The 27574-nt window shown below is 42.5% G+C and overlaps 1 protein-coding gene across 4 annotated transcripts; it reads left to right on the top strand.

Annotated features, from left to right (window-relative positions):
* The first annotated feature begins 247 nt into the window (after positions 1-247).
* On the top strand, positions 248-16372 carry hdlbpa (high density lipoprotein binding protein a). Of its 4 annotated transcripts, none has more exons than XM_058072807.2 (28): positions 248-411; positions 3565-3636; positions 5215-5330; positions 5406-5572; positions 6449-6664; positions 6754-6960; positions 7054-7269; positions 8919-9125; positions 9201-9308; positions 9382-9486; positions 9599-9677; positions 10366-10505; positions 10580-10684; positions 10757-10870; positions 10964-11050; positions 11132-11263; positions 11336-11554; positions 11675-11896; positions 11971-12189; positions 12279-12417; positions 13474-13607; positions 13671-13775; positions 13906-14040; positions 14128-14271; positions 14349-14528; positions 14880-14996; positions 15066-15203; positions 15284-16372. In XM_058072807.2, the coding sequence occupies exons 3-28, from the start codon at positions 5255-5257 to the stop codon at positions 15371-15373; spliced, it is 3801 nt and encodes a 1266-aa protein (XP_057928790.2). In that variant the 5' UTR covers positions 248-411; positions 3565-3636; positions 5215-5254; the 3' UTR covers positions 15374-16372. The 4 variants fall into 4 exon arrangements, with proteins under 4 accessions (XP_057928790.2, XP_057928787.2, XP_057928789.2 ...); XM_058072804.2 differs by having other exon boundaries at positions 13468-13607; XM_058072806.2 differs by lacking the exon at positions 248-411 and adding an exon at positions 458-513 and having other exon boundaries at positions 13468-13607.
* Positions 16373-27574: the final 11202 nt, after the last annotated feature.

Below are 27574 nucleotides of genomic sequence, written 5' to 3'. Positions count from 1 at the left end.
GCTCCAGCACCCCCCTCGTGGGGATAAGCGGGAGAAACTGAATGAATGAATGATTCAAGTACTTACAAAAATGATATGAACCATGTTGAGTTTTGAGGTATTTATGTAAATATGAAACAAAACCTGCCGTAACCTTGCTGATTTTTGCTCCTCTTCATCCGCACACGTTTTGAACTTTAAATTTGGATTTAGTGTGTGTTTTTTTGCAATGTTAGCAGGACTTTTGACTGGAGAGTGGAGCCAGGAGCTGGAAGGATGACTGGCGTGTAACCGGACTCTGGCGTGACGTCGGCGGCGAGGATTGGAGGACGGTGCTGGTATATACGCGTCAGGCGTCACTCCCACCTTCTCGCCAGTGGAATTTCATCGTTGCTTCTGCACCTTCTGGGCAGACGAGAACATAAAACAGAAGTAAGTCGTGTTGCACATATGTTTCTTTGGCGTCGTGACAACATGGCAGTCTTTGGACATTTGCTGAGGTCACGCATTCAGGCTGGAATGTTACGTGTTGAGGTGACACTTTTGTCGGCGTGTGTTCTGGCCTGACTTGGTGTCTGTACCGCACGGAAATGTATGCCTACGTGGACTTAGCCAGCTAGCGGCTAACGAGCTAATGCTAAGTTAACTTATACTTTTTTAACAACCGTGGCAACCTAGGCGGCTCGTTTGTAAGACTTTTAAAATATGAACCTCGTTTGATAAAATGCTACGAAGTTATTTTGACATTTCACATGACGACATATTTTCTGGCTGTTGTCATGCCGCGTCTTTAATGTTCTCTGAAGTTGTGTCGCAGCGGCTGAGCTAGCTTTAGCCGAGTCAGCTACGTGTCACTCCAGAGCTCCTCAAGACAAAGTTTGTAGCAACTTTGCTAACGAGCTAACCGGATTTGCGAACAAGACGTCCAAGGTCGTATCATATAATCACACTTTTAAGTAATTGATGGTTAGCTGCTGACATATCAACGTCCCCATTAGTGAGTAGAATCGTGTATGTAGTTTTGTCACGATGTGTCTAGCTCGTTGTTAGCTAGCTAACTAGCATTGAGTGTGGATTGAAGCTGTCAGTTTTAGCTAGCGTCCACACTGACTGTCTATTTAAATCCCTAATCTGGGATTAGGATCTTTTATAGTAATCTTTATAGTGTTGTATCCTAAAGGCAGTCGCGGTGCAGCTAACCAAACCATACATGTTGAGGGGCTAAACCATCAAGCTTTTTTTTTTAAGCAAACCCTTACCAGCACAACTCAAAATCTAAACTTTTTTGGTACCAACGTCATGTCTCAAAATAAAATACTGCTGCATATTTATTGTCTTTAACCCCACACAAATGTTACAGTAATATTCATAGTGTTGTAATACGACAATAAAGGGGAAAAAGACTTGAATAAAGATGTAATTGCACACACTTGTTTCCGATTATACCCTATTCATAATGATGGAATAATTATGCTGTTCTCTCAACATGATGCACTTTTCCTGTCTTGATTATACAATGTTTTTCCTTGCAATATGACAATTTTTTTTGTGTATAACGCATATAATACATATTATTCTCGCAACATTCCACCCAGGCATGGGCTGGCATGAGATACTGATGGTAGGATAACTTTGGGCAAAAATATAATGGTTTCACAGTATTATAACTACAGTTCTATAATGTACTATTTTGAAATATCTTTATTGGAAAGAGAACAAAGATCAATCAAAACTATAATTTTTAAGTCCTATAAAATAATGGTAGGAAAAAGTGATTGCCCCCTAAAGCTAATAACTGCTTGGGCCACCCTTAGCAGCAACTGCAATCAAGCGTTTGTGATAACTTGCAATGAGTCTCTTACAGTGCTGTGGAGGAATTTTGACACACTCATCTTTGCAAAATTATTGTCATTCAGCCACATTGGAGGTTTTTTCAGTTAAGCACCTTTTTAAGCTCTTGCCACAGCATCTAATAGGACTAGACCACTCCAAAGTTTTCATTTTGTTGTTCTTCAGCTGTTCAGAGGTGGACCTGGTGTGTTTTGGATCACTGTCCTGCTTCAGAACCCAAGTTAGTTTCAGTATGAGGTCACCAACAGATTGCCGGACATTCTCCTTGAGGATTTTTTGGTAGACTGCAATATTCATGGTTCCATTTATCACAGCAAGGTCTTGAAGCAGCAAAACAGCCCCAGACCATCACACCACCACCACCACCGTATTTTACTGTTCATATGATCTTTTTTCTGAACCGCGTTACTTTTACACCAGATGTAATGGGACACACACCTTTCAAAAAGTTCAAGTATTCACAAAGGTCTTAATGTTTTTCTTTAGCAATGGTTTTGGTCTTGGAACCCTGCCATGCAGGCCATTTTATTCCCAGTGTCTTTCTTATGGTGGAGTCATGAACACTGACCTGAGGCAAGCGAGGCCTGTAATTCTTTTGGATGCAGGTCTTTTGTGACCTATTGGATGAGTCGGCGCTGCGCTCTTGATCATTTTGGTAGGCCAGCCACTCCTGGGAAGGGTCAATACTGTTCATGTTCTCACCATTTGTGGTAAAACTTCTCCTTTGTGATGTCACAGAGGGGCGGATTTCCTTATATGAGCGTGACTGTAAGCCGAATGAACTATCTGCCCTCCCCTAAGCTCTTCTTCCCCCCCTTCCCCAAGCTCTGCTGCTCTGCTACAAAACAAGCTCAGGCAGAATTTGTATTTGGTGATTCCCAGCAAGAGAAACATTTTAATCTGTTAACGGCATTTGACACAGGACTGTTTTTGTGAACATGAACGTGACAAACTGTTGTTGGAGCGAGAAGCAGCCCGCTCTCCCTGGGAAAGGTGCATTAATGTCTGACATGCTGTACGTCCACGTGGCGCCCTCACGTCCGGCTTTTGAGCTCCACAGCACCAACAGTGCCTCTGACAAAGTGTGTCCGACAATGAGTGCTATCGTTCGGGCAGGCGTGGTTGCCATACGCTCCGCTTTGCCTGAGCTCTGCCACACCAGCAGTGCTCTGTTACCACTCTGAGTTTATACACGGTCAGCCAGGGGTCTCCAGCCAGTAGATCAGAAGCTACCAGTAGCTCCTAAACACTTTTCAATTAGCTCTCCAAAGACTTTATTAATTTATCAGCTCCTATCCCCCTATTAGAAAGTGGGGTTTGTTCATAGTTCGGAAGCACTTTTTGCCGTGTGACCAATCACAGTTGAGTGGGTGTGTCCGGAGGTGGGCCATGGGTGAATTAAATTAAAACGGACCGTTTTGGCAGGAAGCACAAATCCAAGGATTTACAGCTGGAATAGGTGCAGGTTTTGGAAGATCTAGAAAGTTTTCTGTGCGGGTTATTGCATGTAGTTGCTCTACAGGAGTCCACAACTTGATACAAATGGCAATGGTTTAATTTCATTTGAATATGCATCATGTTACAATTGAGTAAATCACATTTTTTGATAAAGGGTAAAAAATGAGCACAAATGGGTCCCCTTTAACTTTTTGATGGATTTATTAGTACTTTTCAGACTTGAATCTCTTTGTAGACAATCCTAATCTGTTTGCTCTTGTTGTCTTTGCTCCAAAGGCAAAAGCTGGCAGGCTGACGGGAACTTGCAACTTTACAGGACGGATTATCTGGTAACTGACCATTTAGCTGGTGAGTTTTTACCACTTACTATTACCATTGGTTAACTTGTTTTTACACTTGCATGACCAAGTATAGAAATAGATTTTTTCCCTGCCTTCATTGTCCTTCATTACAGTAATCCCTCACTACTTTGTGCTTCAAATTTTGCGGCTTCACTCAGTTCTTCAGAAATATCTGATAAATCATGCTGTATTGTGGTTGAATATGGCCTATTATTGGCCAAAGATATGCATATTAAGTGAATTTTACACATTTCCTGCTTAAATTAAGCATTTCCAAGCACAAAAATGGCTAAATGAACCAAAATACAAATATAAGGCTTTCAAAAATGTTGAATCTGAAGTATCTGTAGCGGCTAAGTTGGCAACGGTGATCCTTCCTATGACATTTTATTCTCTGGCAGACATCCCATTAGAAGTAAATAATGATGACCTAATTGTTCTTCTGGTTCTTCTACATGTTTTGCACTTTCTGTCACCACAAAAATGTCAAGCCAGACATGGACTGGAGCCGTCATAGCTTTCCATGCTGTTTTGTATAAACATCCAAAGACTATATACATCGAGATTACCTCTAGTGTGTCCTTTATGACATCCAAACATATCTTCGTACATGTGCTAAGTTCATGAAACGTGCTGTCGGTTGTACTCAAGTCATGAGTGTTGGCTAGCGCCTTTGTTCATGGAGTGGAACAGGCCATCCAAAGGGGTTTCTAAAATATATACGGGGGTTAGGATTGTGGGTGTGATTAGTCGTATGTACCCATGACTGAAAGCTGAAGTAGGCAAACGTCTCTGACCAACCAGTTCTTCATGACATTCCGGTTTGGAGTCTTTCTATGCTTTTTGGAGAATTGTTGGGGGTTAAAACCATCTTTCTTCGCTCCTGTTTGAATTCCTTTACCAAAAAAGATCCCCCCAAAAGACTGGAGCTTCACTGGTGAAGAAAACCATCCACACCCCCACACCCTGAAGGTCAAGTTCATTTGGTTTGTATTTATATAGTGCCAAATCACAACAGAACTAAGTTAAGGACCTTCTTCATTTATTAAACCAGTGGTGTCTAAAGTGGGACCTGGGGGGGCATTTGTGGCCCACGGCTGTTTTTTCATTAAAGGAAAGAAATCAACACCAAAAATTTGCAGTAATTTTACAAGCATGGCACGTCTTTATTTAACTTGGTGGAATATTTGGTAGTCTTTCAATTGCTGGCTGTTGTGAAAGTTTGAACTGTAACTAGTTTGGAGTAGCGATAACGGTACAACCAGCTGGTGTGCGTGTCGGTGATTACGTGATTGTGTACGCATGCCAAGAAGGTGAAGGATCCTCAGTGTTTTAACATTGTGAACACGAAGGTCGTGAAACCTTCGACTCCCGAGCTGTGAGTCCCTTGTGACATTTGATAAAGCCAGATTAGATAATGGAGGGAAAAAAATCACAAAGTCCAATCTCGATATGTCTTTGCTACGCTCGACATGTGAAGGACAACACGGTTCCCTTTAACACCCACTCTCTTTGACTAACGCTAATTTATAGCAGTAGTCATGCCAAATCAGGTAATGCGTTTGTATGCATGTTTTCCTTTCAGTGGCACACTCGGACTCTGTGTTTAGCGTGGGATTTTGACCATGAGCTCAGTCGCTGTACTTACGCAGGAAAGCTTCAATGAGCACCGCATTGGGCTCTTGCCCGAGCAGGGTGGTGGTGAGTACTTGTTTTTTGGAAAGGTGATGTCAAAACTGAAGAACTAGGCCGAGCCCTGCCTTGTCTTTTAATCAGCTGCTGGGACTGGAGCCAGTGCAGGAGAGGAGGAGGATGCCCTTCCCACCTACAAGGATGCCTTCCCACCTCTACCTGAGAAGGCGGCCACAAGTGAAGGCACCCAGGAGACTGCTAGCGCCTGGGCTTCCAAAATTCGTCCTCTGAAGTCTTCTGTCATCACCCAGGTATGAGCGCCTTTTGACTATTTACCATTTGTGTCCCAAAACAGAAACCTTGGAAAACTGGTTTAAAGTGGAACTGTATTATTGTTTCTGTATAAACAGAAAATCGGCGCCTGTAAATTCTGAGACACAAGTTCATGCTACTGAGTGGCATGACTTGCACATGTCGAAACGGTACACAGTGACATCGCCAACTACAGGCCTGCCATGCACATTGCAGTGACTCAGTGAAGAGGCATTGTTTGAATTTAAGCGTTGCCAAATTTCAAAAGTGCTTTCTTTAAAGAGGAAAACAGTTGAAATTATGGTGACTTCTGGATTATAAAACCAGGGTTTATGCTACATGTAACTGATGGTGGCGGTGCATTACTCCAATAAAAGCCACCACACCTTTTTATAAAAATGAGAAGTGTTTTTAAACTTAAACGATTTTAAGTAATATATTGAAGACGATACACTCTTTGAACCCTGCAGATTATTATTGGCTGGAAGAAGTACACCTCCTATGATGCTTCGAGTACAGATTCAGGATGTAGTGAAGTGGAAGCTAATATCACATTTTAAGGTCTTCTGCCGTAATTGTGTTTTGATCTGACAAAGCTCAAGTAAATTTAATCAAGGTTAGAATTACTACAGCTTCTGATTAGACTGCTTGGACTGTGGCAGTTTTTGAAATCTGATGTGGGGATGGGCGTCTCACTCGTCAGGGACCACCAAGTGTAGGTAGGATTGCGTAAGAAACACTACGTCCGCCTGTGCAGATGTTTTCACTTATTTTGACCGACTCCGCCCCTGTTGCACTTGGAGTTAGGCAACATGATGAAAGAGCCTGTGTGGTCATCATATTCTATAACTGGAATTCCTTCCCTGTGGAACTAGGTTTTCCATGTTCCTCTGGAAGAGCGCAAGTACAAGGACATCAACCAGTTTGGGGAAGGAGATCAAGCGAAGGTTTGTGTGGACATCATGCACAAGACCGGAGCCCACCTGGAGCTCTCCTTGGCAAAAGATCAGGGCCTCTCCATCATGGTGTCTGGAAAGCTGGACGCTGTGATGAAGGCTCGCAAGGAGATTGTGTCCCGACTGCAGACTCAGGTGAATAGCTATTTGTGAAATAGCTATTTCCAGTCTTTACAGTGGATAACAAATATATATTTTTTTAATGTATATTTATATCTTGCCAGGCCTCGGCTACTGTTGGCATCCCCAAGGAGCACCATCGCTTTGTCATAGGAAAAAATGGGGAGAAGCTGCAGGAGCTTGAGCTGAAGACCGCCACCAAAATCCAGATCCCCCGACCCGATGACCCCAGCAACCAGATCAAGATCTCTGGAACCAAGGAAGGCTTGGAGAAGGCAAAGCATGAGATCCTGTTGATCTCTGCCGAGCAGGTACTTGGAATACTAGTATCTCCAAGGAAGTAGAGGTATTATGTTTATTTTATTGCACAGACAAGATTATTGAGCACATTTTTTTAATTTTAGGATAAGCGAGCCGTTGAGAGGGTGAACATTGACAAGGTGTACCACCCGTTCATCACCGGTGCCTACAACAAAATAGTTGGGGAGATGATGCAGGAGACCGGCGCTCGCATTAACATCCCCCCTCCAAGCGTGAACAAGACCGAGATCGTGATCACTGGGGAGAAGGAGCAGGTGGCCCTTGCTATGGCTATGATCAAGAAGGTTTACGAAGACAAGGTATGAATTTGTATTTTTTATTTTTGGTGTGCCGCCACTAAAGATGTAGATTTGTTCAGTATACAAGAGTGGCTAATATCCATCTTTAGTCCCCGAATTAATTACCGTAACAATAATATTTGTAATTAAGTACATAATTAAAAACAACAAACATGGGTTGGGTCGACGCAGTGCTTGCAGGCTTTATGTCCAATATTGTTGTTTTTTTTTTTTGGCACATTCTAAAAATACAATTCAACAAATACACCCCAGGCCCTCTGTGACATCACAAAAGGGCAGTTTTACCACGCCTTCTAAAACCGAGCGTTTTGAGCCATCCCAAACTTCTTTCAGTGCTCACTTCCAAATACGCAAACTTCATTATCTGAAACTTTGGCATCGTTTAACATGAGAAAACAACATTCTAACTACATTTATAGGTCAGGAAAGGGGGAAAATTAAGAGAATCTGTGACACAGCCCCCTCTGCTGGTTTTATAGCTGCAGCCGCTTCTATTTAAGCTACCATTTTAAAAATAATCATATGCAATTTAAAGCAGACAGGGGTCACAAACACCAAACCGCATTTTTACTGTACTACCATTAATTCTGTTCACTCATCGGAGATGTCATCTTAAAGACCTTTTGAGCTTACAATGCACATATATCAGAGGCTGTGTAAAAAAAAAAAACATTTCAGTATACATATCCTAATGTCAGTGATGTACTCTAACCTTACAATAAAGTACATTAGTTAATAAGCATGATTGTGTATAGATGAGAACATGTCATCCAGTGACTGATTCATGATTGCTTGTTTTGTGGTTGAAATGCCCTTCATCTGGCAACAAGACTATTGTTCTACTGGCTCAAAAATGTATCTGCAACGTAAGACAAACCTTTAAGTTCTGATTTCACTGATCCGTGTTATTAGCCTACACTTGTACTGACAGGCTATAAATCTTGAATGTTTTTAAAGAAAAAAAAGAGAGGAGAAAGAGAAAAGAAAAAAAAATACCCCAGCAAAAATGGGAAAAAAACAGCAGTAATTTTACAATAATAGTCAGAATTTTCCAGCAAAAGTTGTAATTGTACAGTGGAGGGATGGATGTATGGATGGATGGTACAGTGGAGGGCATAATTTTAACAAAGAACATCATTGTATTAGGGAAAAACATAATTTTTAGAAGCAAAAAATGTAAATACTAAGAAAAATTTGAAATTTTATGACGGTCAAAGTATTTGGACAATGAATTCATAATATTGCCATTTTAGTCATAAATTTAAGAGAATGAAGTCATATTAGGAAAACCTCAATTTTAAGACTAATGAATACTATTATTATTATTTTCTAAATTATGAGAAACAAAACAATGAAGTTGCAAATTTAGGAACATTAGGCTGGGAATTAGTAGAACACATTGTAAGGTTATGACAAAACCCTTGAATTGACATCTTTGGTAAAATCCATGTGGTTCGTCATCCCTTGATTTTTCCAGGAGTATGGTAAACGTTTGGACAGAGGTTTTAAAGTACTACAGGTACAATACTGGCACAACCTGCTGCTGTTGTTACACACAAATGTGTGCAGATGTTATGGCACTAGTCTTACCCATGGATGTGTGCAGATGTGGCGCAAAGCATCTGATCAGCTTTATTTGTGCTTTGCAGAAGAAGAACGCCACCACCATTGCCGTGGAGGTGAAGAAATCTCAGCATAAGTATGTGATTGGCCCCAAGGGAAACACCCTGCAGGAGATCCTGGATAGAACTGGCGTCTCAGTTGAGATCCCACCTTCTGACAGCAGCTCAGAAACTGTCATCCTTCGTGGGGAGCCTGACCGCCTTGGTCAGGCCCTCACTGAAGTTTATGCCAAGGTAACGAATCATGACTAATTTGTGTTTGTGTGTCACTCTCTTTCTTTCCTCAAAAGGCACGTTTTGTATTTGCAGGCAAACAGTTACACTGTTTCCTCGGTAACAGCTCCTTCTTGGCTCCATCGATTCATCATTGGCAAGAAGGGGCAGAACTTGGCCAAAATTACACAACAAATGCCCAAGGTAGGCTGAATAGTGGATGCTGGTTTGAAGAAGTGTTTACATTTTTGTGTTAAGTCATATGTTTGGTATCCAGGTGCACATTGAGTTCACAGAGGGAGAAGATAAAATCGCCCTGGAGGGTCCCACCAAAGATGTGCAGATGGTGCACAGTCAGATTGAAGCCATTGTTACAGATTTAGTGAGTAAACCCGTCAGTCGTGTTCCCCAAAGTAGTGTGGAACCTCAGCTCTATATTTATAGTTATACCTAATAGTTATATTGACAGTATTTATATTGCTTTGCCGTAACAGGCGAATCGCATGGACTACACTGAGATCAGCGTGGATCCCAAATTCCACAGACATCTGATAGGAAAGGCAGGTGCTAACAGTAAGTATTCTACTGTCCACTGCAAATACATTCATCCCTAACCACCTCATGCTTCCAATTTTGTGGCTTTACTCTATCATGCTCATTCAAAAATACAGTAATTAAATCAGGGTTTCAAAGGTGAATACGGCCTATTGGTAAACACTTGCATATTTTAAGCAAATGTGACGTTTGCCTAATTGAAGCCTTTTCAATCATAAAAGTGCCAAAATTAAATAAATAAAACACAAATACCAGTGCCGGTGCCAGTAATGTTAATGTTGGGTGAGACACACAAGCACCAGACTTGATCGCCAGCACAGCCTGTTAGAGCGTGTGTTTGAATGATCTCACAACAGGCACAATAAACGCAAACTACTGTTTTAGCCGTAGCCCAGAGCAAGTTAAACTCTCTGAACCACCGACGTCACTTGGCACTGGTACACATTTCAGCCACGTGCACAAGCACAAATCTTATTTAGATCTTAATTTTCACTTATTGTGCCTACGATGTTAGGTAAAACAAGTGTAAGGGTGACTACGGGGTGTTATGTCATATCTAGGGAGTTCTAATGTTGAAAATACCCATTTAGAAGATCGTGAACAGGTTTTCTATGCCCCGACTCTGAAAATCTCGCATTTATAAATAAGGAATCCCACTTTGGGAATTCACTCATATTAATTCATGTCATTTGATTTTGGTGTTTAGTCAACCGCATTAAGGAGCTGCACAAGGTGACTGTTCGCATCCCCCCTGACCACGAGAAGAGCAACTTGATCCGCATCGAAGGGGACCCCCAGGGCGTCCAAGAGGCCAAGAAGGAGCTGCTTGAGCTTGCGTCACGCATGGTTCGCGCACATCCCATTTTTTTGCCTGACAAGACCCTAACGTGACTGTAACTCTAATGTACACCGCCTCGCAGGAGAACGAGCGTACAAAGGACCTGATCATCGAACATCGTTTTCATAGAGCCATCATTGGCCAAAAAGGGGAGAAGATTAAAGAAGTACGCGACAAATTCCCAGAGGTGAGTTGGACACTCGTATTAAAAAATTCTGCTTTGTACATTTTCCTCACTTTTATAAATATGTATTATTAGGTCATCATTAACTTCCCCGACCCCGCTCAGAAGAGTGACATTGTTCAGCTGAGGGGACCGCGAACTGAGGTGGAAAAGTGTTCAAAGTTCATGCAGAAGATTGTGGCTGAGATGGTAACTCTTGCAAGCTCAACGTTCACTCTCTCATATTGGAAAAACTAGTCCTGATTCCATGTTGCCACGCTAACCTGGAGTGTCCCCGCAAAGGTGGAGAACAGCTACTCCGTCTCAGTCCCCATCTTCAAGCAGTTCCACAGGAACATCATTGGGAAAGGTGGCTCAAACATCAAGAAGGTTGTGTATTCTGCAAACATCAACCACATGTAAGCACTGAAATTCAGCTTGGACCGATGCTCACTTTTGACAACTTTGCAGATTCGTGAGGAAACCAACACTAAAATTGACCTGCCTGCTGAGAACAGCAACTCTGAGATGATTATCATCACAGGCAAGAAGGCAAACTGTGAGGCTGCAAGAGTGAGAATTTTGGCGATCCAGAAAGAACTGGTAAGATTCTTGCGTGCACACACAATCATTGCCTCACTCGCCAACATTATTTGTTGAATCTCTTGTATTTAGGCAAACATCACAGAATTGGATGTATCCATTCCTTCCAAGCTGCACAACTCCTTGATTGGGTCAAAGGGTCGCTTTGTGCGCTCCATCATGGAGGAGTGCGGTGGTGTGCACATCCACTTCCCCAGCGAAGGCTCAGGAATCGATAAGGTTACTATAAGAGGCCCCGTTGAGGAGGTGGAGAAAGCCAAGCAGCAGCTTCTGGCCCTGGCAGAGGAGAAGGTTTGTATGCAGATTCAAATTCCCCACAATGTGGACCCCTGCAATATGACACGATTTTTCCAGGCGCTTCAAACGGGTTCTGCTGTATTTTTATTAAAATCCCTTTTATTATTTCCTTAGCAAACTAAGAGCCACACAGCCGAGCTGCGTGCCAAGCCAGAGTATCACAAGTTCCTCATCGGTAAAGGCGGCGGCAACATCCGTAAAGTGCGTGACAGCACTGGAGCCAGAATCATTTTCCCCACGGCAGAGGACAAAGATCAGGAGCTCATCACTGTCATCGGCACCGAGGAGGCCGTGCGTGATGCTCAGAAGGAGCTGGAGGAGCTCATCAAGAGCTTGGTACGGGTCCACACGTGCCATGGCAACACAAAAGTGTTGTGTACGGATGTTTAACGTTTGTTCCCCGCCTGCAGGACAACGTCATCGAGGACACGATGAGCGTGGACCCCAAGCACCATCGGCACTTTGTGGCTCGCCGTGGCCAAGTCCTGCGGGACCTGGCAGACGAGTACGCCGGTGTGATGGTGAGCTTCCCTCGCACGGGCACGCAGAGCGACAAGGTCACACTCAAAGGAGCCAAAGAATGTGTGGAGGCAGCCAAGAAGCGCATGCAGGAGATTGTTGAGGACTTGGTGAGTGCATACACACATGTAGGTTTGGAATGTGCTTCCCCCTCCCTGAGACATTGCTAAAAGAATTCCATCTGTATTTGTTTTTCTAGGATGCTCAAGTGACCATCGAGTGTACAATTCCTCAGAAGTTCCATCGTTCCATCATGGGGCCCAAGGGTTCGCAAATTCAGCAGATCACCCGAGATCACAATGTACATATAAAGTTCCCAGAGCGTGAGGACCCTCAAGGTAAAAGACTTGGCTTGAGCTCACAAGACTTGAAACTGTTCACCACAGTTCATCATAATAGGCTTTTTCACCTCTATCATGAAGCAGAGATGCATATTTTTCACGAAGTGTACATGTACAGTGGTGTGAAAGCATTTGCCTCCTTTCTGATTTCTTACTTTTTTTGCATGTTGGTCACACTTAAATGGCTGAGACCATCAAACAAATTTAAATATTAGTCAAAGTGCTTTATCACACCAGAGTTCAATTTGTCTAGCAGCTTTAAAAATAAATAAATGACTAGTCAAGAAAAGGTTATAAGGCCATTTCTAAAGCTTTGGGACACCAGCGACTCCAAGAATGGCCAAAACATGCAACAGTGGTGAACCTTCCCTGGAGTGCCCAACGAAACAAAATGATCCATCTAAAGAACTGCAGGCCTCACTTGCCTCAGTTCAGGTCGGTGTTCATGACTCCACTAAAGACAGACACTGGGCAAAACGCCATGCAAAGATCTGCATGGCAGAGTTGCAAGAGGAAAACCACTGCTGAACAAAAAGAACCTTAAGGCTTGTCTCAATTTTGCCTGAAAACACCTTGATGATCCATAAGACCTTTTGGAGCAGTTAAATATGGTGGTGGTCTTGGGCTGTTTTGCTGCTTTAGGACCCGAAAGACTTGCTGTGATAAATACAGAACCATGAATTCTGGGAAATTAACATTTTTGTAAGACACACATTGGCTGTATGGACGACGCACAAAGACTAAGAGGGCGTAACGTTGTCTTGCAATCTGAAAAAATGTAAGCACCTGAGTTTGACATGACAAAGACACTCTGCAGACCCTCTACAGCTTGAAAATCAACACTTCACATACTCTATGCATTTTTTTGCAAGTGGACTGGCCGTAGGAGCCTGTAGAACCAGTTGTGACCTAGGCTTTAAGCTGGCACTTTTCAGGACTAGGACTTAAGTTGCCAACATAAGCTATGTGAACCTAAGCAGGTTCTACTGGACTATTGATGCCTATTGAGCTTAAATGTGATGCTTTTTTTCTGCTTTCTTCTTGAAGCTGCAGAGGTCATCCAGGAGAACGGAGAAGCCAACGGTGAAGTGAAGGAGGCCGTTGATCCGAACGCGCCGAAAAAGTGTGATGTGATTGTGATTTCTGGCCGCCAAGAGCGATGCGAGGCTGCTGCAGAAGCACTGAAGGTTTGAATCCAAAATCTCTTTGTGTGTGTTTTGAGTTTCACTAATTTAGTCTCTCCTTCTCAGGCTTTGGTTCCAGTCACTATAGAGGTGGAAGTGCCTTTTGAGCTTCATCGTTACATCATCGGACAAAAAGGAAGTGGAATTCGCAAGATGATGGATGAATTTGAGGTATGTTGCTCAGCAGGTTTGCTTGTGGATTGGGAAAATATACTTTTTTACCCCCTTTTTTGTTTTTTAATTTACAATACAAAGTCCTCCTCCTCTAAAGCCTACTGATCTGTGACATCCTTTCCACCAGGTAAATATTCAAGTGCCTGCTCCTGAGCAGCAGTCTGATAAAATCGCCATCACCGGCTTGGCCAATCATCTGGAGCGCGCCAGAGAAGGACTGATGGAGCGCGTCAAAGAGCTGCAGGTCGAGCAGGAGGATAGGGTTGGTATCGCCACACGCTCATTGTTGGTGGTCTCAAAGCCTGTGAGAAACATCTTAACCCCGCGTGGCCTGGTTCCCCTTCTGCAGGCACTCAGGAGCTTCAAACTGACCATCACTGTGGACCCAAAATATCACCCAAAAATCATCGGCCGCAAGGGCGCCACTATTACAGGCATCCGCACCAAGCATGATGTGAACATCCAGTTCCCAGAGAAGAACGATGAAAACCAGGTATTATACATTGTTCTCCTCAGTGTCACTTATTGTGGAATGTTGATTAGCATTGATTTTTTTTCCCCTCACCACAGGATCAGATTACCATTACAGGGTATGAGCACAAAGCCATAGCTGCACGTGACGCCATCAAGGCCTTTGTGGACGAGCTGGAGGATATGATCTCCGAGGACATCACTTTGAACAGCAGAGTCCATGCGCGCATCATCGGTGCTAAGGGCAAGGGCATCCGCAAGATCATGGATGAGTTCAAGGTATGTGTGGGTGTTTAAGGAAGGGGGGCATGCAAAAAAATGTTTTGGGTGCAACTTTCTAACATTCCTGTGGTTGTCTGGCATACTGGAAGTGGTGTTGCAAGGGTGGGAGAGCCAGCCTTATTGGGAGGAGGAAGCGACCGGTTTATTTATCACTGTCTCATTCATAACAGCCGATCCTTTCACATGTTCAAGGATACCATCCTTATCCTACATGATGGTCGTGGCCTTTGAGTTGCTTGGAACCAGAATGCAGCCAATGTTGATGGACTTTTTTTAGCCTCTACATTCACTGTGCTTTCAGTTTACCGGACATTTTTAGACATGGCTGAAAGTCAGTCTTGTTTGCAGGTTGATCTCAGGTTTCCTCAGACAGGAGCCGCAAACCCTGACCTTGTGACTGTGACGGGCCGTCCTGAGCTTGTGGACGAAGCCATCGACCACCTGCTTAACCTCGAAGAAGAATACGTAAGCTTTGTTTTTGTAAGACCAGGTCTTTAAAAAAAAAAAAGTGTGATAACGTGCTGCCCTTGTTAGATGGCAGACATTGTGGAGAACGAGGCAAAGGCATACATGAGGTCTTCCGGCGGCAGTGCTTCATCCATGGATGAACAGCGTGGACCATCCAAAGGCTTCGTAGTGAGGGAGGCTCCCTGGGCCACGGGCAATGAGAAGGTGAGACCGCCCCATCCAGGACTGAACATTTAGCATCCTCCCCACTTGGGTGTGAACATGTTTGTAAATGTCCCTGCCAGGCACCGGACATGAGTAGCTCTGAGGACTTCCCCAGCTTCGGGGCTCCGGTGGCGGCCAAGGCCTCTCCTTGGGGACCTAAGCGGTTCTAAGTGACGGCGCTCCATTTCATCTTCAACTCGACACAATCTTCCCCATCCTTGCCCCCTCTTGACACCCCCACTTCCCTACGGACTGACCACTGACCCTAAAAATTCTCAGTGTCACTCATCCATCAACTTGAAAATGCCTTTTTTCCTCAAAGTGTCAGTGGCATTAAAAAAAACAAACATCTAAATGCTCAAAGGAACAAGCATTTAAATGTTAGCATGTGTTTTGTAGAGCTGCCCTTCTTATGAAATCTTTGGGGTGGGGGGAGGGGCCGCTCTATTAGTACCCTGCTGCCCCATCACTTGCTTTTTAAAGTGGAAATTGTGCTTTCACGTGTCAAGCACAGTGCTTGTAGCTGCTGGAGTGCGGTTTGGTCTGCTCACCTTGTCGCCTTATAATTGTTATCACTAGGAAGGAGGTTCTTTCAAGCACCCGCTGAAACTGCCAGATGCTTGGAGATCATGCAAAAAAAAAAAATAAAGACAAAAAACACTAGTCCCAGACCTCTTCAAACCTCACACTAAGTTAATTTTTTTTTTTACAATGAAATACGTTACAAAAGAAAATGTGAGCTTAAACGACATGTGCCAACTCGTCTCTTGAAGCCTGGTGTCCTTCATCCTCTTTGGGGTCAGTGTCCAGTCCCTTTGTCTTCCAGTTGGTAGGCACATTTTCTATTTGAATAGCAATGACCCTACCCCCCCTTTTTTGTTTCGAAATATCAGCCTTACAACAAGGAGGATGTAAATCAGGCCAAGGTGACGCGGTGGTGCCGTTTAAACGGACAACTGGAAGGTGTCTTTACTTGCTCTGCAGAGTAAAGTCGTGCAGATTTAGCTTGGCGAGATGCTCACTCTCGTGTCGCGCTTCTGCCCGGCCCCGCTGTTTACATCCTCCTAGCTTTCATCCAACGATATGCAACTGCGGTGAACGGTTACTAAGGATGACACTGGAAAAGAAATCGTCCAAAAATGTCAATAAAAATGGAAAATCTTTGTGTACCAACCTGTGTCTTTTTGGGAGTGATGCTCACCGCTTGAGGTCAGGGAAGATGCTGATGCTGAAGATGCCGTTAACTTACAACTCCCTCGTCTGCAGCGTTCTTTTCTCTACAGGTTTCGCTATACATCTTAAACTGAGCTCTTCAAACTATCAGATTTGGGGTGTTCATGTTGACAATGACACTTTAGTAGTTTCTGGTTCAGACCGATCGTTTTTTGATTTGAAGATATGCGTTTGCTCTTTCATCGCTGAACCTGAACAAGATTTCTTACACAATTGCTTAACCGCTCGTGGATCTGTGCAAAAAAGTTTCAGTGGATAAAAATATTTTTTTGGAACTGACATAAGCACTGTGCTTATTTATATTTGTATATTTTATATTATTTTTTTTGGGGGGGGGAGTTTTATTTTACAGGATTTTTTACTTACACTAGCTTAAAAAAAAAAAACAGGTTTCACTAATCTTAAAAATGTAGCTTTTCTAACTGTCAGTCAGTCAGTTCCAGACGTGGAAGCAGTCAACATTGAACAGGCTAACTAAGCATGACGATGCTGTTAAATGTGAGTGTAATGTGAGCATTTTAGTGTGTTTAAAAAAAAAAAAAACAGGCTTCACTGCACATCTTATAAATTGAGCTGTTCCAACTATATATCCATCAGCTACACATAAGGGACTTGTAAGTTTGATCAAGTTTCTATTCAGTGTATATGCTAATCTAGCATGATGTTCAAATCTAAGTGTAACATTAGCACTTTCCTGACCCACCCTTTGTTAAATTATATGCCATTATCATGTTGGAGTGTATTTTAGTATAAGTTGAAGTGTTTATAATCTGACTAATCGCTTCTTGGAGAGAAACACTGCCCATTAGCATTAAAGCTACACACACCAAAACAGTGTGTTAGCATTAAAGCTAGATTTAGAACAATACACTTTTGAGACCCATTTAAAAATACTACAGAATACTATAACAAAGGCCTTTGGGTGAAAGAAAAGGATCACAGTATTAGAAATGCTGTCAATGAGTGCTAACTACTACATTGGTACCAGTGACAATCCTGCATTAGATTGTGTAGCTGATGTTGTAAATGTCCGGCTTCCTCTTGAACGCTGCACAAGTGCACTTCATAGGCTGTGTGTGTGTGTTCCAGCATTAAGCTCTCACCAGAGCTGTGAGGCATAATCATGACACAATTAAGATAATTTAACAGTGATGGCTGGTGGCGAGAAAAGCAATTTTTCCGCCTTGTAATGGAGTGTGTCTGTCAGATGAAGATAACAGGTGATTGCAGTTAAATTGTCTCTGCTTCCGCCAGCTAGTCTTTGGAGAAGCATCCAGGGGCGGTCCTACAGGTGCCGCCACAGTACTTTCACACTTTACAAAATGAAAGCAACACTTAAGAGGTGCGCTTGTGTCTTAGGGCGCTTTTTTGTCATCCTTCTGAGGCGTTGCATGTTGTTGGCGGCCATTCTGTGTGTTATCCGTGTCCAATGACCGCCTTCTAACACACAATACAGCATATGTACTAAACATGTACGGGAGAGTCGAAAAAGATTATTACTTTACGAATTATTACGAAAAAGACTTCTTACTTACTTAACCCAAATACAGAGACTTCTTTTTTAAATGATAAATGCAGACATTGGGATATTTTCCAAAAACAACACAATATTTGGATATTATTTAAAAAAAAACGGCCATAAATGAAGCTAACCCGAAAAAAACACGATATACTGAACATTCATTAAAAGATTACGTACAGCGTCGTGTGACGTCATGTTACTGCAGTTCTACTTTTTACCACTGGGTGTCACTATGAATACATTCAATGCGTGCTCTGTCATTGTAAGAGGCACTTGAGAAACCTATTTGAAAAAAATGTAAGTCAAAAGCAGAGAACAGACCACTGAAAGGTGAAATGTTTGGTCAAAATTAATGTATATATTTCTCTCTCAATATATATTTATCATATATTTATACTGCCATTAAATACACTTTATCAGGCAGATATAATAGTGTGCTGCAGTAGTTATACTTGATGTCTCATCCATGAGTTTGACTGAGTTGCTTCATTTTTTGACACAGAAAAAGGGTTTCTTTTGGATTGCATTTTCATATTCCATTCTGTGTGTGTGTGTGTGTGTGTGTAGGTCAATTTGGATTTGAGGAGGCTGCCAGACTGTGGAATCCTACGCCACGAGACTGTCAAGACTCAATCATGTGATGAGATGCAGCACATTCACATGACCACAATGTGCCTACACACACACACACACATACACACACATAAAAGGCTTTGCTAGTTGAAATGTTACAAAACTTTCAGCCTTCCCTTAAAAAAAAACATCCAATTTTCTTCCTGATTTGTCCTGCATGCAAGTTGAAATCCAGCAACCACATTCATTTATGGTTTAAAAAAATGAAGTTAATTCAGTCAGCGTTTGTATGAAGTCGCAGTTGGAAGCGCTGCAGTGCATGAGGTCATGCCAGACCTCAGATCAGCGAGCATCAAGCAGTGATGACGTGTGTAGCATTCCCCTAATAGGTTAATTCAATCATTCTGTGAGATAAATGTAATTAAAATGAGAACAAATTCTTAAAAAAAAGAAATAAATTGAGGTAACCTGTATCCTGGAACAGATTGTATTTGACCTTAGAGGTTCAACTACAAAAAGGATGGCCTACAATCATGCATTCATATTGAAAAACAAGTGAAAATGTGGCGACTGTTGTGGCTCATCATGACACCAAATAATATACTTTGGAGTACCCTAAAAGTTTGTTTACTTGTTACATTACTGCCATTAATTTTCACAAAAAATATTCTTGTAAACATCACCTGTAAAATCGACTATGAATTTTCATACGCTTAAGTAGTCCTTGAATGTAGTCTTTTTCTTCAGCGTATTGGCTCGAGCGGGTGTCAATCGACATCTGGGTGCCAAGTGTTGGTTGTATACTCTTAGCCAATCGGATGCTTTTGGGGGCGGGGCGTAGACAACACCGGAAGACGGGTCCTACGAATTGACAGGGAATAAAGATAGAAAATAGATCGATTCAAATCTAGATAGAGTATGTTTCTCTTTGCTGCTAAGGGGGTTGTTTTGGTTGACTTTTAAAATGTTTAATAATGAGGTTAATGTAGAAAACTTGTTAATGAGCACAGACCCTGCCACCCTACCAAGCCTTGCCTTGCTGTAAGCTAGTATAGCTAGCTAACATACCTACGCATGCAGTTTCTGAGTAAATATACAAAATATATGATAAACCTTGCTGTATGGACACTTTTAAGTATCTATTAGAGCTTTATGAATAGAAAGATTATTGACAGAGTGCTGTGGATGCTGGCAGGCTGGCATCATGGCGGACGGTGCGCAGCCCTGACAGCAGCAAGCAGGGATTTGCGAGGCGCTTCCATGGCGACATTGTGCGAACTCCAGCCTCCTCGCCCGGGCCGACAGCCCTTTAGTATTTGCTGTCAGACGGAGCATTGTCACTTTTAGTTCAGCCCGAGAATCTAGACAGTGGTTTTCCTGCTCCGTCGCTTCTGCAGGATTGAGGCCAAATCTTCACTGTGGGCGGCGATAAGCGTCTTATCTGCTGTTGGAGGAGGAGAGTGGAGCACAGCTCAAGTGAGTGTCACTCAGGTGAGAGTGTGGGCACCTTACTCGCGTACACATCACACATACACACACACACACATGCACACTAGACATTCACTTGTGGCCCATTTGCTTTATGTACACTTCATAATTCAGGACATGGCTACCAGTGCGGGACAAAATATAATATTATAATATCATGTTATATCCCATGTGATACACAAGCATCAGCTATCGTCTGATGTCCAAATATAGTGGAACCTGCTTATGTCGAACTTGACCTTCGTTAACTTGTCCTTCGCTAACCAAAACAGCAGCACCTACTGAGCCATGCCAACACCACCACAGTTAACATGCTAACTATCACCACAGTTCGTGCAATGCTGGTGTTTGATATTGATTAATAGTCATTGAAAAAATGTTCATCCCTTCCTTCATAGATGCCTACCTCAATATGTTAAGTAAATGATATGCAGATACAGTATATTAGGAAATACAAAAATGCCTTTAAATAATGAGATGATGCAATGTCAGTAGACTTTGCATGTGAATTTTCTAGTAGAGTTGATTATGATTATGTTGAGAATCAGTGCCACTGTGAGATATTTGCACTCTTGCTGCAGCATTATGTTATTGTCACTGCCCAGTGGGCGCCACTACACATGCAGTACTCAATTTGCTTCACACTGCATTACCCACAAAGCATTGCGCACACTAGCGCAACAAGCCAGCAATTCAAAGAGGACCTATGTTGCTCATTTTTGGCGCTTTGTATTGAGTTGTGGACTCCTATAGAGCAGATCCACACGATAACCTGCACAGAAAGCTTTCTAGAACTTCCAGAATCTGCACCTCTTTCTGCAGTATTTCCGTGGACTTCCTGCTTCCGACCCAAATGGTCTGTTGAATTTACTCCACTCCCGGCCCTTGTTTAGGTACGCCCACTCCACTGTGATTGGTCACACTCCCAAGCGCTCCCAAGGATACGGATGAAACAACACGATGATTTGTTTATTTTGTTTGCAGTGTGTGAAGACATGAAAATGCATAAGCTGAAAAGCATAATTTACGAAAACCACTTTATATTCAATATTCGTCCACAGTTTTAGGTGGTGATGGATGTCGTAGTTATCTTTTACGGTCAGTCTTTCATTCTCACTTCTCACCTAAAAACTTAAATGGTGAACTATGAATGTGAGCTATTCATATTTATAATGTGTGAACTGAACTTTGAACGAGTGTAGGAAAACTATGAACTTGCACAACACTGGCAACAGCCTTACATGCACACGCACGCCGTGGTCACGATCCAAAAGTACCGATTTTCGACGGAGGGCGAAAATCACTTTCCCCATATCTATGCAACCCCTCTGACTACCCTACTTCCTCTACGTGCTGGCCATGACCAACAAATTTCCCCCAAATTGCATAACACGTAAGTCCTGCTGAAGTGTGTACGTTTCTGTCTCCAAAATGGGTATAATGTTAACATAATAGTATTAGCATGCTAAAAATACTAATTACTAACATTTTAAAAGTTAGCTCGCTAACACCTAGCATAATAGCATTAAATTTCCACATAAGCTTAAAGCTAAGAAAATTGCTAACTCCTAACTTTAGCATGGTAATGATGCTAACATGCTAACTGTTAGTATGCAAACACCTAACATGAAAACCCTAAATGTCTATGTAGGTTTAAATCTCTGAAGCAGCACGGAACTCTCCCAATGCTAATGTGTGGGTCTGTATTATGGCGAATATGTCTTATTTTGTCTTACTGTATGTGTACTATATTGGGTAATTGCTGTATAAAGATGTTGTTTTTAATGCTCTTAGTATGAAAATATTCCATCTAGAAATAAGGATTCCTACTTCAAGGAAATTCACTTATCAGCGTTAACCGCAATAAATGAGGGAATACTTGTATTTATATTTTATTTTTATGGCAATTATGTTTGCACCCACCCCCCTCCCGTTTTTTTAATGAAAAATGTGATATGAAAGTAAGAAAATTATACTATTAGTAATAATCAATAAACAAGCTGTTATGGCTTTACAGTAAGGTGCAACCTGTTGCTTTGGGATGCACTTGACAGCCGACAACTCTGACTTTGGTGGACATTTTATTGGACTGTAGCGGGAGTCACATATTCCTATAATGTTTGTCCTTGCTGGCGTCCCATCAGTGATGGAGACAGGCGCGTCGCTGTCAGGTGGGAGCTCGCAAAGTCTGACCAGCAAAAAACTTCAGTGAACATGTTTGATCTTTTAACTTAGCGGCACCACAATGAGGAATAATGTGATTGAGGTCAGGCATTGATGTGCAAAGAACAGCTGGTATTGTTCCCCGCAAAGGCTGAGAGGCTAATACAAGCACTATTCAAACGTATCCCTTTTATGCGTGTCATTGCTGCAATATGTTGTTGTCATCAACACTGCAAGGTCCCTCAAGTAAAAATCAATCGGTGAATTGTGCGGCACTCCTTGTTTGAAGTCCATTGTGATGTTATTCCCTGGCCAGGTAACACAAGAATGCTGCTTTTCTTCTCATCGTGCCTGATCCACAATATTGGCAAATGGTCCTTAATTCACTTCAATGGCAGCTAACTCTGCAGCTTCAAGTCATTCACACTCTGTGAAATGAAAAGGATTCAATAGACGTGGATGATTTATTCAAAGAAAAGGCATCTAGAATTTGGAATGAGAAGCATGACTGTATTCTTTTGTGAAGAACGCCTTATTTTCCATCACACAAAGCCCAATCTATGGCTGCTCAATTCATTGTGTGACCACAAAGGAGCGTCAATTGACAGATGGAAAAAAAAAGTTTGAATTCAAAGATTTGGATAGCAAGTTTGACTGGTTACTGGAGTTAACACAAAATCTGATTCATACCAGTGTTTCTCCACAGGACTGAAGTTGAGCTAATTTGCACCATTGGTCATGAGTAGGCCAGTCACGATAATTGATAAATCGATTCATCAAACGATTAAAGTCGATAATTTTGCCGCCTTGATAAATTGACATATGCAGATATGGCGGTTTGTTTTCCTGGTCTCTGTATCACACAGGATGGATGACAAGGGTTCACTCTGCATATTGGTTCTATAGTGGACTGAACGGAGAGAGTGAGCCCTGTCAACCTGTTTGTCTCCCAGTATGAACTGGGGGCTACTGGTGAGTGGCTACGCAGACACAGTGCTAGCGGTTCGCAAGTAAACGCGAATATGAATGAAGGCCGAATGCCATAGCCTGGTGGTCCCGACCATCCCGAAGGTCAACACTTTCTGAGGCGTTTGGCAAAGTGAAAAGAAAATAAAACAGCGCAAAATGGTGCATGCTTACAGACAGTGTCGCTTGCTACAATTGAAAAGAAATGCAACCTTTCAATACTTACTTCAATCTGTTTTTTTTGCATGGGCGGCACGGTGGTCGAGTGGTTAGGGCGCAGCTAGGAGACCAGGGTTTGAGTCCACCCTCGGGCACCTCTGTGTGGAGTTTGCATGTTCTCCCCGTGCATGCGTGGGTTTTCTCCGGGTACTCCGGTTTCCTCCCACATTCCAAAAACATGCTAGGTTAATTGGTGACTCCAAATTGTCCATAGGTATGAATGTGAGTATGAACGGTTGTTTGTCTATATGTGCCCTGTGATTGGCTGGCCACCAGTCCAGGGTGTACCCCGCCTCTCGCCCGAAGACAGCTGGGATAGGCTCCAGCACCCCCCGCGACCCTCGTGAGGAAAAGCGGTAGACAACGAATGAATGAATGTTTTTTTGCTTATTTCCACTATTGGCAGTCCCGACAATAACAATGTAAATTGTCTTGACTTTGCTTGGCACTATAAACCTGCTTGAGCAACTTTTAGATGGCCCGTTCCCCAATCCCCGATCCCTTGATCAAAATATTTATCAGAATGCCTTTTTCTATTTTTCTATTTCAGCACAATCATTTATTTTGGATGCTTGAGTTGTTGTGACGTTTGATGGTGCAGGCTGTCAGGCCTCGTCTTGGATTAAGGGCAGCATCAGGCAGACATGTGTCCTTTCTGCTTTTGTGTCTTTTTTTTTGGCCTTATCTGGGTGAAATATAATTTTTATCTCTCTTCATTCAGAATGACAGTCCCTCAAAGTCTCTCCCCGCTGAGGGATATTCATTACTTTTTGTGGACCTGCCCGGGAAGGCCGTCAACTCATCTCTCGCCATATCTCATCTATTTCACTCTCTCAGAAAAGCCCTTATTTTTTTTCTTCCTGCTTTACTTTGCTATGACCTTCCTGCTTAAATTGCTTGGCTTGTGTTATTCACAGTTTGAGATTTCCTGGGAAGAATATTGCGCCACAGGATTTCCCGCACTCTTAGCTGCCCAATAACTTGTGACAGGAATTCTCAGAGCTGCTTGTGTGTATTTCCTCAGCTTAAGGTGGACGTGATGGCTGGCTGTACTCGCCCTCCTAGATGGCTGCTTTTTTAACCTCTTGCGTGTATAAGTGAACGCAGCAAAGAACTGTCATGGAAAACTACACAAAATATTGATCATGACATCATGTGCTGTGTGTGCTTGCTGGTGTGTTTTGGATCATTGTCCTGCTGCAGAACCTAAGATGGTTTTGGGTTGAGGTCATGAAAAGATGGCCGGGCATTCTTCTTCAGGATTTTTTTTTGGTAGACAGCAGAATTCATGGTTCCATTTATCAAAGCAAGTCCCAAAACAGTCCCGGAACCATTACACTACCCCCACCATATTTTACTGTTGGTGTGATGTTCTTTTTCTAAAATGAGGAGTGACTTTTATGCCAGATGTAATGGGACACACACCTTCCAAAAAGTTCAACTGTTGTCTCGTTAGACCACAGAGTATTTTCCCAAAGGTCTTGGGGATCATTAAGATGTTTTCTGGCATATTTTAAACAAGCCTAAATGTTCTTTATGTTCAGCAGTGGTTTTCGTCCTGGAACTCTGCCATGTAGGCCGTTTTTGCCCAGTATCTTTCTTATGGTGGAATCAGTGGCCGTGAATGTGAGTGTGAATGGTTGTTTGTTGTAGTTTTGTTTTGGTATAAAATGAATGAATGAGTTCCAGACAGTGCATGCCCATCTTTCCCACCTGGAGCAACATTCCCATTAGCCTGCAGGGAACACTGGCATCAAGCATGCCCAAAACAATTCAGCAGTTTACTGACTCCTTTTTTTCAACAGTTTATTTTTAAATTGCTTAGTCAAAACATTTATGTCTCACTTCCATGTCTCATTTTCGTTTTGAAGCTCTGCTTAGAAGTGTCATGGTTTGGCATGGTGAGAATAGCCACGTTTAAATTAGTTTTTCTCTTTCCGAATGGAATCTTTCCAAATGATCTTTTTGAAAACAATGGTATACATGGAAAGGAATATTCCAATCTCTTGTCTACATGCGCTGCTATAATCAAACAGAATAGTCAATGGAGCATTTGCAGTAAAACATAAACATCAACATCACGACTACGATACCGACTTCCCCGAGTTTTTCTTTCACTTGTTGGAATAACTCCGTATTGACAGTTTTTTTGTTCGTCCAGTTTTGAAATTAGTTTGGATCAAAACCAACTTTCCGCAACAGTCTAGTGACGATTGCTCACCTCCATTTTTAAAACTGAAGAACGTCTCAAGCTGCATGTTACGTCATATCTGAGCATGCGCTGAAAGAACGCACCCGGGATAAATTTAAACAGGAAAGGATCAAATTCAATCTTGCGTTTAAATATTTTATAATTAAACTCGGGACATGTTTTATATAGATATATATTTTCTTTTTTAATAAAACTGGACTTATGACTAAAGTATAGTAGGGTTAGGTTATTTTCCACAGATGGTAGTAAAGCACACAAAAGCTGCTTGCCAACCGCCAATAAACAACAGAAGAAGAAAAATACGACAAAGAAGAACGCATCCTGACAACTTTCCGTTTGAGCGGATACAAGATACCTCAATCGGATTGGGGAAAGGAATATTCCACACCTGTGAATCCGATTATATATTCATTTGGATTGGCAGTTTTCTTTCGGAATGAAATTCTTTCCGTTTGAGCAAATAAACCGAATACAATTGGAATATTTGGGTCCATGTATACGTGGCTACTGTGGGAGACTGGACCCAATGGATGTGAAAATACATGTATTTAATGTAGAGCAGCAACAAGCACGTACAATGTTAACATAAAATGCACCATCAAAACAAAGAAGCACACACCTGAAGTAAATGTAGACGGGGAACTAAAATAGCAGTGATAAAAGCCTGTTGTTCCGGCAAAGGGTTACTTGGATGGGAAATATTGTCATATTGTTATCATTGTTATCATAAAGAAAACATGCTGGATTTCTATGTGCTGATGTTACCTCTCCACAAAGTTTCTTGGAAGTGGTTAAAGTAGTTTTTGCACAAAGAGTGAGAAAAGCAGTCACGTCAGGACTCAGTGAAAGTTAGGTTTTCGTACTGGGCGCTAAAGGAGCAAACGCACATGTTCAATATTGAAGTGGAGGTTGCGACCTGCCGGGTTGGCCCGTAATGACAGTCCAAAATGCCTTAAAAGCCTCTTTTGTGGCTGCTTATCTCTTGTCTTGTCACCTCCACAGCCCGTGTATATAAAAGACACGTGCGCGTGCCTGATTCAAGTTTCCATCTATCAAAAGAGGCTTTCACGTGCACATGTCCCATAATAGTGTCTGCAAGTCTCCATTGTCATGCGCGGGACTGGTTGTCCATTTGCAGCGTCTCACGCGGGGATGGCTTTAATCTTTCTTCATTATTTCCCAATTTGGGATAAATGTGCTCATAATACCGCCCTCCTTCTCTAAATGAAACTCTTTGACTCCCACCTCGTCCTCCCCCTCGCCACACTTTTTTGCTTTCATCTTGGGGACGGGCGCCTAGCGGTTCGTGCGTGGAGATGGCGGGGGGATAATTGGGTGGGTAAACACGGAGGTCATGGCGAGATCAGCGTCGGGGCTTGTTGGCGAGGCGCTCAGCCCACCATCAATACGCATATTACCATATTTGTGTTATTCGCCGTAACAGCAAGACTTGACCCGCCGGGGCCTCTTCGACAAGCTGTCAATGTGAAGCTGCTTAACGGGACATCCGGGGTCACGTGCCGCTTGCTGTAGTGGCGTTTCTTGTACCACGATGACGTCTTGCTGTGTAATTTAATTTGACATCTGAGATGAAACGTTTCATTAAAGTGTGGCCGCTGTAATTCTGTTTGTGTCATTTGCCAAAAATGTCGGCGGGAAATAGGCCGCTTGGAAGATTCCAGCCCAGCGGGATGTTGTGGTTTGTTACTAGCGAGAGCAAAACAACTTGATGCTCCACCGTGACAAAGGTCACTCACATGGCCATCCCTGTAAATGTTTACGACAAATTAAAGTAAAAAAATAAAAGTGATTGCCTTCCTGTGCCCAGAACTCTGACTTGGCCTTCTTTGGCTCACATTTACACTCGACAGTACACAATATGAGCCACGTATACATGGACCCAAATATTCCAAATGCATTCGGTTTATTTGCGCAAACGGAAAGAATTTTACCTTTGTTATACACCTCATTCTGAAGGGAAAAGTGCCAATCCGA

Source organism: Doryrhamphus excisus, linkage group LG4 (genome assembly GCF_037039965.1).
Source record: "Doryrhamphus excisus strain RoL-2023G ecotype Guam linkage group LG4, RoL_Dexc_Guam_v1.1, whole genome shotgun sequence".
In the NCBI taxonomy this organism is placed as follows: Eukaryota; Metazoa; Chordata; class Actinopteri; order Syngnathiformes; family Syngnathidae; genus Doryrhamphus; species Doryrhamphus excisus.
This window is presented reverse-complemented; position numbering and strand designations above follow the sequence as displayed.